The sequence below is a fragment of the Marmota monax genome, unplaced genomic scaffold, assembly GCF_021218885.2.
Source record: "Marmota monax isolate L192 unplaced genomic scaffold, Marmota_monax_Labrador192_F-V1.1 WCK01_AAM20220418_F8-fsc00444, whole genome shotgun sequence".
Lineage (NCBI taxonomy): Eukaryota > Metazoa > Chordata > Mammalia > Rodentia > Sciuridae > Marmota > Marmota monax.
The window spans coordinates 128753-143823 of record NW_026692644.1 but is presented as its reverse complement, the minus strand read 5'-3'; the positions used below and the strand labels follow the sequence as shown (position 1 = coordinate 143823).

The following is a 15071-nucleotide window of genomic DNA, read 5'->3' as shown; positions in this document are numbered from 1 at the left end:
CTTTTCAAGGAAGAAATACAATGTTCAAAGAGATATGAATAGAAGTTCCATGGAGAAGACAAAAGGGGAATGAAGGGAAGGGAGGTGGACAGGGAAAGGAAGGGCGGGGGCATGAATCTGACCTCACCTGCTATGTACACATGTGAATACCCCACAGTGAACCTCGCTGTGTGTACATCCACAGAATAACCCTGAGTCAATGGCAGAAAGATCTCTAGAGGAAGGGAACAGGGGGTGCTAATTAGAGTGACATACATTCCATGCTTGTATAATTTATCAAAATGGATTCTACTGTCAGTTATAACTAAAACAAAATCATTAAAATATTTAAAAAAAAAGCATAGAATACCTTCCAAGTAACAGTTTAAATGTCTACTGGAATGATATACTTAACACATTTTCTAAAAATCTAGTTGACCTTATTTAAACAAAAATGTTCCTTCTCTAAAGCTTAATGTCAGGATTTTGTATTTGATTAAAATTAATATTTGCTAACTAAACTCATTAAGCATTATTGACCATAAAAATATACTTTTTTCTTCATTTGAAACACAGATATTTAGAGTATAAACCAACATGAGCTACTCTGTGTACGTTTGCATATCACTTAACATGTTCTAAGTAATTAATATTACATTATAAATATTTATAGTATTTATATTCTATCATTAATAAAATATATCATAAATGTTTATAATACTTATGAATATTTGTCATGAAAATTTTAATTTAAAAAAATTCCATTTTTTCTTAGCTATGTCTCATTAAAGATATGTAATAATTACTATATTTCAAAATCACTTAAAACAGTTGCTTAGCTACCCTTATGGTAAAAACATGACTTAACATGACTTAACCTCTACATTTCTTTTCTTTTGATTTTTTATTTCCTAAATTTTAAAAATGTATTTCCAACAGAAATTTTACTGGTAAAACATGAAATCAGTGGAGATAAACAAAAAGCTTTAGGGAAACTGAACATACAAAAGAGCATTCTCGAGTTCACCAGATGGTGAAAAAGGGGAATGAAGGGAAGGGAGAGGAAAGACAGTAGAATGAGTCGGACATCACTTTCTACATTCTGATGTGAATATAGTGTCACTCCATATCACGTACCACCACAAGACTGGGAAGTCACAATCCATGTATGTAGGACATTTCAAAATACCTTCTACTGTCATGTATAACTAAAAAGAACATTTAAAAAGCGTTCTCAGACAATACAAACCCATGACATGTGTCATTAAATAAATTGAGGATAATTCAACATGCTACAAAAACGGTCTGCTTGGTTGAGGCTTCCTTGAGGTGAACTAGAACCAATTAGCCACATGCAGAGACTGTGGGAGGTGGGGGGAGACAAACATCCTCTGTGGTCCTGGAAGCTTCAGAACCCTCTGCTCAAGGATAAGTCACTATACCACCACACAAGGAGCCCTGTGCTAAAGCGCTCAGAAAACATGAGAGGTTAAAAAGATCATCATATTTATTAGAGCCATCAAGTATTGGAGTGGTAATAAATATGCAAATAGAACTGGAGTGTTTCATTGTGGACTCCCAAGGGTACTCTCACAGGAAATTTTTATTTATTTGCTATCTTGTTAGATTTTACTTGCATATATTTTGATTAGCACTTGCAATGGTTTAAATGAATGAGGTTATCCCATTGGAAAGTCATGTTGAAACTTGATCCCCAACACTATTCATTAACAAATGTGGCCTCTGGTGTTGATTAAGTTGATTAAGTGGAGCTCAGAGGAGTGAAATTAGCCCCTTTATAAAAGAGTCAAGGAGAAAGGAGACGTGGTTGTCTTTCTGTTTCTTCTCTTCTCTGATAGATGCAATGTAGTGGCACCATTTTAAAAGTGCAGACCTAGTCCTTACTGGAGATAAATCTGTGCATACCTTGATCCTGAACTCCCAGCCACAAGAACTAAAATAATTTCGGATGTTAAAAATGACCCAATCTCTGGAATTTTTCCATAGTTCACAAAGAATATTTATTTATATTTATTAATTTTTATACAATGGAGGAAAACTGAATATTTCTTGAGGACCGAGGATGTAGCTCAGTGGTAGAACACTTGCCTAGCATTTGTGAAGCCCTGGTTTAGATCCCCAGTACTGCAAAAACTAAAAGCAGGTAAACAAACAAGAATCCTTTTTAGATGTGAAAGGGTGCTTAACATAGTAAAATTCCTTGAAAACTATTGGCACCTTTCATCATTTTTAGTTTTTTGTATGTCCCCTAATATTACTTTACACATGAATATAGAAACACCTTTGTCATTATTCCTCTGTTTAATATAGCTTTAATTTAATTTAAGAGATGTGTATAACCATTCATACATTTTCAAGCATTTTTGCGTCAGTTGCAGTAAATACATCATTCCACATTTCACAATCTGTTTGTGATAAAGTCTTCACAGTGGACTTCAGATAGTTCTACTTTTTCTTTTCCTGAATCCTCTATTTTATGATGTATTCAAACATATTGTATAAGAATGGAGAAATTGCCTTTTAAAAGGAAAAAATGCGATATCTGGTGTGGAGAACTCTTGGTCAACAAACAGAGTAAAACAAATTTAAATTTCTACTTAAATGTGTATTTGAAGCAGTATGTGAAAATATGTCCACACACCTGGTGTGAGCAAGGCTGTGTGGAGTGGTGTGAGAGATTAGGAAAAAAATAAATTAAAAAAAAAACCTTTGGTCTTTTTTCTCTATGCATTTTATAAGAATATTCTAAGATGGATATGAGAGAGCTGGTAGTAGATTCCGTCATCACAGATGGCAATCTTTCAAAAACAGAAAAATTCACAACAGTGCTGTAATCCCAAATGTAGAAGGGCAGCCTGCATGAACACAGAATGGCACCTCCTGATGTGCCCATTTGAAAATAACTAATCAACTTTTCAAAAGTTATATTTACCAGTAAATAAGGAAAAAAGAAAACTCTTAGAGATTCAATTTAATTAAGAATGAGAAACCGAACTGCCCTCTTTCCCTTGAACCATACGGAGTTTATGGATTTAAAAATATTGAAATATTGAAAAAGCAGGGTCAACCAGAGAAAAAAAATATAGGGAATTTGTAATATTCATTAATAAAGTTTAATGACTTTCTTTTTATGTTAAATATTGAGTCACCTTCACAAGTTCAGAACTAAATTTTATGAAACCCTAGGAGAAAACGTGGGTCGTCACACAGAGTACCATAATTGAAGACAGGGGACTGAATTCCCTGCAGGATTGCAGAAGCAAGCCACAGATTACTTTACAGAACTGTGCTGCAGAGGCTCACTCTAGAAATTTAAATGCTTTTGGTGGCCTTGGAAGTGGGGTGTCTTCTTGAACACATGTGGAAGGTAAGTCCCAGGAAGAAGGTATGTTCCAAAATATTTAGATGGTTTGGCCATTGTGGAGTCCAAGTCACTGGGTGGAATCACAGTCTATTCAACCATTGTGTATTAGAAATTCTGTCATTTGAAATTCTTCCAAATAATGAGGTGATTTTTCATGTTGATCTACAACTTACCCCTTTATAGTCACTGAAATCGTAGAATAATGCATTTCTTATATTTCCAACAGTTTTCAGATTGAATGAAATAATACCAGTGAAGATGCTAATGGAATGTAATGCCTTGTTTACAGTGATATAAAATATGATATCTTAAGAATAACTGCAAGACACTCCAGTTCAATTGATATTTATGGGGATCTTAGGAACATGCCTTATACATGAATCTCTGTTGGATTAGGAACATCTCAGAAATAAGCACATAGCTTACCAATCAGAAACCAACAATCTCGTAAGGAAAATGAAGGGGTGACAAGGTCTGAGTAGAAATGGCAAGATTGATCTGAAGAATGCACGCTGTGACAGATGTGATTGCATGAGGAATTTTAAGGGGTAGCTTATCTTTAAGACAACCATGTGAGGGGTGGAGAGGATAGAAACAAAATCCTAGAGATGCTGTTTAACTTGTCTGGTGATAAAAGAATTGGTGTAGAAAAGAACGTAAGCCCAGGTTTTCCTGACCTAGAGGTCCTGGCCTTCACGTGCATGTGGAACAGAGAGGGAGGCCCTGTCGAGCTCGGTGTGTGCAGTGCTTGCCCTGGAACGGAGAAGGGAACAGAAAGCCAGTCATATGGCTGGAAGTGGAAGGAGATGTGGCTATCAGGGCTCCAGGACTGTAGGGAAAGAACGTAGTTGACTGACTGTACCCAGGCCCTGCTCACAGGAGGATGATGTCTTCAAAACCAACAACCATGAAGCGCTGCTCATGCCAGCCCCCGTGGCAGGCAGTCAAGATTGCTGAGAGCTGTGGGTTCAGATTTGGCAAAGATAGAAGCAATGCATTAGCCAAATGTGAAATGAGAATCAGCAGAAGTTTATGGCCTCTTTGGGCAAAAAGACAAGCCAGAAGACAAATGCAGGTGAAGAAGCGCCCAGCGCGTGGAACTCCTGGTACGAGGAGCCCGCAGCTTTCTTAGCATCCCTAAACTTTCAGTTATTGGCTGGCTAATCCCGTGATTTGTGTCCAATCTGAAAGATGTCGCTCTGATGCTCTGGGTACCCTTCAACTGCAGCACGTGCAGTTGAAACATGGCTGCAGAAAATAGAAAAAGGAGAGGATATTCAAGAGCTGACTTGATGTGTGTCGTTTTCCAACAATTTTATAGTCATCTGTGTATTTCAAAACATAGAGAAAGAAGGCCAGGCAGGGTGACAGCACAAGGGAAGGAAGGAAATGCATATTGATAAAGAGAGGGGATGCAACTGGCTCACGGGAGTGGTCTTCATCTACTGGGCAATATATTTCAATCAGCAAGCATGGGCAATCAGGAGCATTTTTTTTTAACTTGATTCAAGATTTTCCTGAGGGGTGTATAGTGAAAGGGTTGCACAAGAGTGAATGATAGAAAAAGGTTTAGAATATGTAATTAGCCCTTTTGAAACATAGAGTACATTCTATAATCTATGGTCACCCTGCTGAGCCATAGAACTCCAGAGATCATCTCTCTGATCTTGCCATAATCTAGGAGTCCTTGACCAACCTTTCTCATCCTTCCTTCTCCCACCCCATCCTCAGCCTCTGGAAAGCACCATTCTATTCCTGGTTCTGCAAGGTCCACATGAGTGAGGCCATGTGGGGCTGGTCTTTCTGTGCTCAGATTATTTCACTTAATGTAATCTCCCCCATTCTGTCCATGTGGTTGAAAGCAGATCATAATAAGCACATTTCAAATATTCTAGAAGAAATCATTTTGAATGTTCTCACAACAAAGAGACAACAAATGTTTAAAGAACTATATGAGCTTATCCTGATTTGAACATTACGCTACGTATACACATGCAGAAACATCCCATACACCACGTAAACATGCAGAAGTATTACATGTCAAACGAAAATAAATATAACATAAATAAATCACATAAAGAAAACATAATTAGCAAAAATCTTATGAAGGGTGGGAAAGTAAAAAATTTTAAACAACTAAGCAGCATGGTTTGTATTAACCCACAAAATTGGGGTTAACTTTAATGTTAATATAGGAACTGTGAGAAGCGTTGATAGGACGTGTGGAACTGATGAGGAATCAAGGCTTCAGGGAACGCCTAAGTTATAACTGGAGTGTGTTCACATAGTGGGGGACCTGCACACAGACACTCAGGAGGACAAACAACTAAAAATACAATTATCATAATTTGTTCAGATAGCATTAAAGAAGAAATAAAATGCCTGATCTCCCAAGAAGGAGGACCAAAAAGAAAATGAAAAGGAGGTCAAAACACAGAGTTAGAAAGATGCTACTTTGCAGCCAAATAAGGACTCGTAAAGGGATTTTCCAAAAAATATTGAAGAGATTGACGTTTGTATAAACTACATTAGTTAGAGATAGGGGCTGGGGTTGTGGCTCAGTGGTAGAGCTCTCACCTAGCATGTGGTTTACCTGGGTTCAATCCTCAGCACCAGATAAATAAATCAATAAAGGTATTATGTCTCTCTATAACTAAAAAATGTTTTTAAACATAGTTAGAGATAAAGTAGGGATGGGCTTTATTCCCTCCAGTGGTACTTAATATAAAAATACTTACAGAAGTCATGACACAAGCAATGTTCTAAACAGCTTAAGGTTTCATTTCATAACTTCATGCCAACTTCTAATATGCCCATTTACAGAGTGAAAAATAAGGCTTAAGGAAATTGATAATTACTTAATGTCACACAGCAAAAATAACCTGTAGGCAAAGTTTGTGTTGTGTGCTTATGGTCCCCTCTGGTGGGTCCCAGGGAGAATGGCCTATTCTAATGTCTCACAGGTACACCTGACTTTCAGTGATGGAATAAGAGAAGAAAACACTGGTGAGGACCGTCTTCCATGATAACTCACTTATCAGCAACACCCACTGGTTAACAGATTCTGTGCATGTGTTAAGACATGCTTCCCTCTACATGAAATTTTATAAACACCACAGTGTGATGAAGAAGGTTCCATGGAAAATGTACCAGAAATGCCACAGAATCCCAGGAAATCCAGGACTCCTCCTATGATCATAATGTTGTTTGGAAAATAAAGAGAGACCCAGAGATAAGATGCAGAGGCAGGAAAGATGGCAGAATGGCAGAGGGGTCAAGCTGCCAGCTTTATTTATATCTATTGTACTTTAGGTCATTGGCATCATTAGGACCTTTTGTTCATGGTGTCACTAGGCATGGTACAGACTTAGCAACATCATGCAGCTTATTCCTCAGTGACATACTAAGTTGCAATATCCAATGTCTCTCAAGAAGTTCCATTGTATAAAGTTACTGTTATGTGGACAGGTTTAGGCTCAGCGAAACATTGTGGTTGTCTAACAAGAGAGTTCATTTATTCCTAGGAACTGTGTGCCTAAGGTCAAGGTAGAGTCTGATAAGACTCTAGTACAGAGCCTCCTCATGTGGGGCATTGCCACATCAGCTAGACATTGCACACATGTTAGTTATCTTAGTGGTTCCTAGGAGAAACTGCAGGATGTCCTAAGGGTGGAAAACAGAGTACCTGTGACCCCCAGGGAGTTTGCTCACCAGAGGAACACTTCCCTGTGTATTTGCACAGTCAGATCCCTACATAGTGTAACTATAAGGGCATTGACACTACACCTTTGAGCTGAGTTCTCCCTGTAACCAGATTATGTGACTTTGAGAAGACTTCCAGGTTTTTACTGTGAAACCCAGCATGTGCACAATGTAGGTATCTTGCATTTAAAAGCAAATCAAGTTACAAACAAGTCTTAACCACCCTGATGTACAAATCAAAATTACATGTACAATTTTGTAGTGTGCTTGTGTAAGAGAAAACTCCTCCATGTTTCCATAGCCCAAACCTGCCCATTTCTTACATGCTGTCCTCTCCACAGTGAGCAGCTCACCATGGCCTGGGGGAACCAGACCTCCAGCCCTGTCTTCATCCTGCTGGGCATCTTCAACCACAGCCCCACCCACACCTTCCTCTTCGCTCTGGTTCTGGGCATCTTCACAGTGGCCGTCATGGGGAACTCCACCATGGTGCTCCTCATCCACCTGGACACCCAGCTGCACACCCCCATGTACTTCCTCCTCAGCCAGCTCTCCCTCATGGACCTGATGCTCATCTGCACCACTGTCCCCAAGATGGTCTTCAACTATCTTTCTGGCAAGAACTCCATCTCTCTGGCAGGCTGTGGGACCCAGATATTCTTCTATGTGTCCCTGATGGGAGCTGAGTGCTTCCTGTTGGCAGCAATGGCCTATGACCGCTATGTGGCCATTTGCCACCCATTAAGATACCCAGTTCTCATGAGCCAGAAAGTCTGTGGTCTCATGGCTGCTGCTTCCTGGCTTCTTGGCTCCCTTGATGGTATAATTGAAGCTGCAGTTGCCTTGTCCTTCCTATACTGTGGTTCCCGGGAAATACCCCACTTTTTCTGTGACGTCCCTGCCCTGCTCACCCTCGCATGCACTCACACCTTGACATTTGAAAGGATGATATTTATCTGCTGTATCATTATGCTTCTGTTTCCTGTAGGCATCATCATTGCTTCCTATGCTCGTGTGATTCTGGCCGTCATTCACATGGGGTCTGGGGAGGGTCGCCGCAAAGCTTTTGCCACCTGCTCCTCCCACCTCATGGTGGTGGGTATGTACTATGGAGCAGCCATGTTCATCTACATGCGGCCCACTTCTGACCGGTCCCCCACCCAGGACAAGATGGTGTCAGCCTTCTACACCATCCTCACCCCCATGCTGAACCCCCTCATCTACAGCCTGCGCAACAGGGAGGTGTCCAGAGCATTCATGAAGGTGCTAGGGAAGGGAAAGTCTGGAGAGTGAGCTGGCTCTCATGTCCACACATTTTTTGCTTAATGTTTAAATTTATGGATTTAACCAATACAACTTGGTAGCAAAATGTTTTACAGTGAAAAATTTATACTCAACCATATAAGATTTGAAATTGAAGGACATTGTACCTACTCATTTGTTCAAGTATTTCTCTTTTCTTCTTATTGTGGTAAAATGTTTTGTACGATTATAAGTGAATATTTGCAACAAGAGGAAGTACAGAACTACATGGTTTATTTTCATAATGACAATATGTGAGAAATATTTATCCATTCTAATACCCATTGTTTGCATTGATTAAACCTACTATGTCTTTTAACAAATAGAATTTAAGAAATAGTATTTTTATATTTGTATCCAACTTATACCTTAGGCTGATCAATTTGTAAAAAAGTAATCAAATTATTCACAGCATTCTTATAAAAACTAATTAAGTTTAACCAAATGGAGAGAAGAAAGTTATCTTAAAGTTGACTGGGTATATGGACACTGTGTTCCTTTAGACTGTGTTAGATATGTTTCCACTTATTTCCTTCTACTACAGACATCACGTATATACTTGGGAGACTGAAATGTGAATATAATTCTTCAAATTGTAGACTTACTCTCCTTAGATATTCTGATTCCTATTTGAGGCAAACACAGTAGTTGCATGGAAATGTGGAGAGTGAGCTGGGTAATAGTATTTTTGCTTTGTTTTTGAGCACACTTGATATGCTTACATTGATATGCAGGCTAATGCACATCAGCATCAAGTTTTCTCATCTTTGTAGTTCTACTAACCACAGCATAAATCACCAGCAAACATTGTTAGGATAGATAATGCACATCTGTGTGTTGTCCCTACTTAGCAAATGGAGGTGGTCATCTGTGGAAGCAGCCCCTTAATTGATTGTAGCACTCAGATTTTTAGCATGTGGTACATTTAATATGGACATGGGATTGCTTATGTAGAGTCCAGTATATCCTGGACTTACCATTTTGCTGAAATGACTCATGGTTTTTTATCTATTAACTCATAGATAACTTTTAATATAAATATTGAAATGAAGGTAACTTAGGTGGAGAAAACAGGCATTACTTGGAGGTTTGGCATGTTGTGTTTGTGGTGAACACTGTCCTTTGGGGTACTGGATGACTGAGAAACTCTCATTTATTTTCTTCCTCTATAGATTATTTTATACATAGGATACTGAAATGTTCTTAAGAATTTCTGAGTGTGGATTTTACATTCTTAGGTGTTCTAACCCTTAGGTGTGGAATATACTGCAATTGATTTGCACTGTTTTTTGAACAATTGCTTAACTGATGTGATCAATTTTTAATAGAAAATTGTTTCCTAAAATCTTCATATTTTTTCTTAAATTTTATGTATGACATACATATTTATACATAGATAGATATGTGGTTGTTTTGGTATTATATAAGATGAAAGGCAGTCGAGATTTTACCCTAGCCCTAACTGCCTTATAAAACCCCTATTATTGTGTTGCTTTCTTCTTCTCCATAACACTAACCACAAACCTAGCACTGTAATGAGCTTCTCTTTATTTTAAGCTGGGCCTTCTGCTCAGTGAGCTCTTTTGCATGTGGCTCAGAGTCATCTTCCATACTGCAGTGGTTGTTGAAGTGATCCCCTTCCTCTGCAGCAGAAGGACTCTTGCTTTCCTCTCTTAAGCTAGCAGGAGTGTTTGTTCCTCTCAGGGTGAGGCACAATCCTCTCTAAAAGGCCTTCCAGCTGGTTAAATCAGGCCAATATCAGAATACCTCCCTTTATATGGCTTAAATCAACCAAAGTTGGATCTTAGCATCCTGAAAAAAAAAAAAATCTGCGATCCTGGCATATAATGAACTTGATCCTGCAGGTAAAGCTAGAGGGTGCAGATCATGAGAGGAGCTCAGCATTCCTCCTTCAGGATATTCCACGAGTCATTGCAGACCCATATCCACACAGACACAGAGATGACATCGCCAAAAACTGGTCCTGGCACATGTGTCTTACAATAGTGGTGATGTCCTTGCGGTAGACTGCACTGTGTCAGCTAGGAATTCTTTACACTTATTTTTAATGGACTAATATATAACTTGGAGGTTGATTATGCTTCTCTAATTTGCACATTGCTCCTCTACTTACTGTAGAACAGCACTCAACACAGTGCATGCAATAGTTTATAAACAGGGATGGCTGTGAATTCCTTTCCCTCTCTTTCCCTTTTTCAGGTCTAGCAGACCATTAAAACAAATGCTTCTCCTCTGCTCAAGCACACAGGTTAAAAAGCAATATCTGAGTTCAGCGAAGTAATTCATAACACTTTTCTACCTTATTAAAAACAAGACTACTTTGGAGGTGGGACATGGTTGCACTAGTCTATAATCTTAGCAACTCCAGAGACTGAGGCAGGGGACCACAAGCTCGAGGCCAGCCTCAGCAACTGTTTCAAAAAAAAAAAAAAAAAAAAGGCTGGGGTGATTATTCAGCGGTTAAGATCCCTGAATTCAATCCCCCAAAACAGGAGTGAGAAGAAAGTCTACACTTCACTACTCTTCAACCAAATTGTCTTACTCATATAATAGCTTGAATTTTTTATAGAAATTTAATTCAATTTTGGGTTAAACCAATGTTTTTATATTTGACTTTAAGGAAGTAAATATAATGATAAATAGGCAAATATAATAATAAACACTATATTACCCAATCAAATAATATTACTAGCTGGGAAAATTTCTAAGCTTATTAAAGATAGAGTATAGTAAAAGATTATTTAAGAAATATGATGGTTTTCATATAGATAAAATGAATCACAACTGCAATTAATAGCCTAAGTCTTTGCTAAGGTATTTAAAATGTTAAACTATAACAAACCTTAAGTCACCTACTAATGATTATGGTTAAGAAAAATATTTTGTCTCTATGTAAATGAAGCTTCAGCCTCTGATATTTTTAAAAATAAATGATAAACCTTGAGATGAATGCTATGATCATATATTTCCCATAAATCATTTATATCATATGTGAAACATTTTATGAGATATATGTATAAATATGTAATATAGAGGAGAGGAATTCCCTCACAAAATGTGCAATGTTAAAAGAATTGAGGCACGGACTCATTATAAATTTAAAACAATAGAAAATTTTAGAGCATTTTGACCAATAACATACACATTTTTAAAAAGGAACAATACCATCCAAGTCAGAGGAATGATCTGATTCAAATACCGTACATGCACTGGATGTAGACGTGTAGGATTCAAATGTGGTCCTAAGAGCAGCTCAGTGCCAAAAAGTGTATAGAAGATTGAATAGCAGAGTGCAGGCTGGAGTTAGACCTGGGCCTGGGGAAGATGGAACAAGCAAGTGGAAATGCCCAGGTGGGCGGTGAGGAGCGGAGAACACAGGTGGTGGATGCCCAGGGCAGAGGGCAGTGTGGGTGAGCAGGGCCTCAGAAAGTCAAGGAGAGCCCAGAAGCACGTCTTCCTGGCAGGAATCAGGCCTGGCATTGCTCAGCGTGGATGAAGGGGTAGCTAGCGAGGCCCAGGGACCTAGGCTGTCGTCTCAATAAGAGAGAACAAGGATTTTACAGCAGCACTAAGTGCGCAGTTCCACGTGCCAGCTGCGGTGTGGCGCCCTCTGTCGGAGCCTCACCAGTCCCTCCTGGGGCCCAGCATGAATCTCCCATGCCACGTAAATTGCCCACTTACAGTGTAAGATTCAACGTTTTTTTAGCATCTTCCCGAGTGTGGTCAGAATCGACATAGTTTTTCACCTTTATCACCCCACCACCCTTCATTACTAGCGGTCATCCCCCACCCACACCACCTTCTACAGACGCTGACCCCCTTCTACCTGCAGACCTGAATCCAGCTCTCTGCATAAACTGGGCTATTAGTGTCCCAGGGCTGGTCAGTTCTACTCAGCTGGTCCTCAGGGCCCATCCGTGTTGCAGGTGTCAAAACTTCAACCGACATATTACCCTACAATATTCTACCATATGGATACAATATGTTTTGTTTATTGATCTATCGGTTTGTGAATCTTTGCACTGGGCTCTTATTTGAAAACGTGTATAAATTTTTGTGTAAAATTGTGTTTTCATTTACTTTTAGTATATAATTAGGAATACAATTAGGAGGTCCTCTGGTGACTCTATGTCTAACTCTTTGATCATTTACCAGATTATTTTTCAAATCATACTACCTTTCACATTGTCTAATATAAGAATAGTACTTTACATTCCAACCGGCAGTGTACAGAGTTATAATTGGCCCACTTTCTCACAAACACTTGGTATTATTGCTATTTTGAACAAAATGATCCGGGTGTGCAAGTTGATATCACATTGTAGTGTTCATTTTATGTCCCTGATAATTAATGATGTGGTGAATGTCATTTATGTACTTATTGGTCCGTTGTAATATCTTTTTTCCGGGAAATGTCTATCTGGTGATTTGTTAATTTTTAAATTGTGTTATGTATCTGTTAATTATTAAGGCTTAAATGTTATTTATAGTTCTAGATATAGGATTATAACAGAACATATGAGTTACAAATATTTTTTCTATATGTTATGTAGTTTTTCATAGTTTTATGATGTTCTAAACACAAAAGCTCCATTTTTTGTTGTTTTTCGTTGTGATGAATTTCAGTGTTATTCCACTCCTTTTTTTTTGCTTACGCTTTTGGTATTATGTCAAAGAAACTATTTCCAAATCCAAAGTAATAATTCTTTCTTTCTGTTTATATTTTCTTCTTAGATCTTTATAGTTTTCATTTTCTGTCTCAGATAATTGATGCATTTTGAGTTATTTATGTATGATATGTGATGCAGATGCAAATTTACTATTTTTCATGTGAATAAATAAACAGTAGTCTCAGTGCACAAACACACAATTTACTGTGTCAGCATATTTATTAAAAAATCACCTTATATTGCCAGGTATAGTGGTGCATACCTGTAATCTCATCAGCTCAGGAGGCTGAGGCAGGAAGACTGCAAGTCCAAGGACAGCCGTAGCAATTTAGCAAGATCCTGTCTAAAAAATTTTTAGAAGGGGCTGTGGATATGACTAAGTAATTGAACACCCCTATTTTCAATCCCCAGTACCAAAAATAGGGGGGAAAATCACATATATGAATGTAAGAGTTTAACAATTATATCTAGTTGATCTGTATGACTATTTTTACACCAGAACAACAGAATCTTTAGTACTGTAAGTCTGTAGTATGATTTAAAATTGATGTGTGAGCACTATGAATTTGTCAACCTTTTGTACAGAATTGATTTTGTTACTTGAATATTATATGCTAAACTTGTCAATTTCTGCCAAAAATCAGATGGTAATATAATATGTTGTTTCTATAATTTAATATAAGACATATTTGCCACTTGATGATAATGTCATCCATGCTATAAACTTGGTATATCTTTCTATTTCATTGGTTATTCTTTAATTTATCTAAAAAGATTCTTTTGTTTAGAGTATAAATTTGCACATCTTTTGTTAACATTATCCTGAACAGTTTGTTATTTTTAACATAGTGATAGGGAGAATTTTTTTTTATATATAGGGGATTGAATCTAGGGCCTCACCCATACTACAAATTACCATGGAACTATTCTTCCAATTCAGGAATTATTTTTATAATTGTTTAGTCCATTCATTGCCAGAACATAGACATACACTTGAGTTTTATATATTGATTTTTTATTCTGAAAATTTAACAAACTCATAATTAGTTGTAGTATATCTAAGTTGTTGAGAAGTTCAGGGTGTTCTCTTTTTATTTCATTCCATTGATGTGGCTTTCTAAATAGTAATACTGTACTGGCAGTGCTGTGGCACCAATTGTAACATGCCTGAATCCAGGCACATATGGATGATTCCAACATTTTAGAAAAATGGGAATGATTTATTTCAAATCAACACACACTAGAGACTGTAAGCATTAAGGTGAAAATTTTTAAAAGGTAAGAGAAATATGTAAAGAAAAAAATCACAAGAGAAATTTCAGAGCACTTAGGTAGGAAAATGAAATGCAGCATGATACCTACTGACTTACTGTCATTTGACTGGTACTACATTGACTTTGTAGATCAAGATGTAAAATACTGACATCTTAACAACATTGAATTTTCCTATTTATGAATGTGGATTAACTCTCTATTTGCTTAGTTTTTCTTAGATTTTTCAATTCAAAATTTACATCGGTGTTATGATTAGTTTGTTAAATTTATACCATAGAAGGACCACCCCAACCCACCAGCAGACACCCGCAGGAGCTCAGGCCCAGCCAAGATCTGCCTCCACCAACCTGTGTGGGAGCCCAGGCTTAGTGTAGGCCTTGGTCCACCCCCACTACCACCACTGCCTGAGAGCCCAAGTCTAAACCACTTCCATCTTGAGACACTGCAGTCATCCCCACAGCCTTCTCCATGCAGTAGCCTCTACCTTAGGACAACAGACAGGGCCTAGGAGCTAGCTGAATCTTGGAGCAGGCATCCCAAAGCCAGTGTATAGCCCATCCTTTCAGTCCCATCTCTGAAAGACTTTGCATCCATCTTGTGGCACCCCCACTGCTATCTGAAGTTACCACCACTATTGCCTCCACTACCTATAGTTATAGTAATGTCCACCTTGGGACACCAGCAGGATCTGGAAGCCCAATACCATGGTGAGGTACAGATAATCTGCACAGATACTA

The 15071-nt window shown here is 38.2% G+C and overlaps 1 protein-coding gene across 1 annotated transcript; it reads left to right on the top strand.

Moving 5' to 3' along the window:
- Window positions 1–7420: 7420 nt before the first annotated feature.
- On the top strand, window positions 7421–8359 carry LOC124093777 (olfactory receptor 2M3-like). Its single transcript, XM_046446337.1, has one exon. The coding sequence runs from the start codon at window positions 7421–7423 to the stop codon at window positions 8357–8359; it is 939 nt and encodes a 312-aa protein (XP_046302293.1).
- The last annotated feature ends 6712 nt before the right edge of the window (window positions 8360–15071 follow it).

Coding starts and splice junctions, on each gene's coding strand:
- LOC124093777 (XM_046446337.1), top strand. CDS start 7,421: ATGGCCTGGGGGAACCAGACCTCCAGCCCTGTCTTCATCCTGCTGGGC.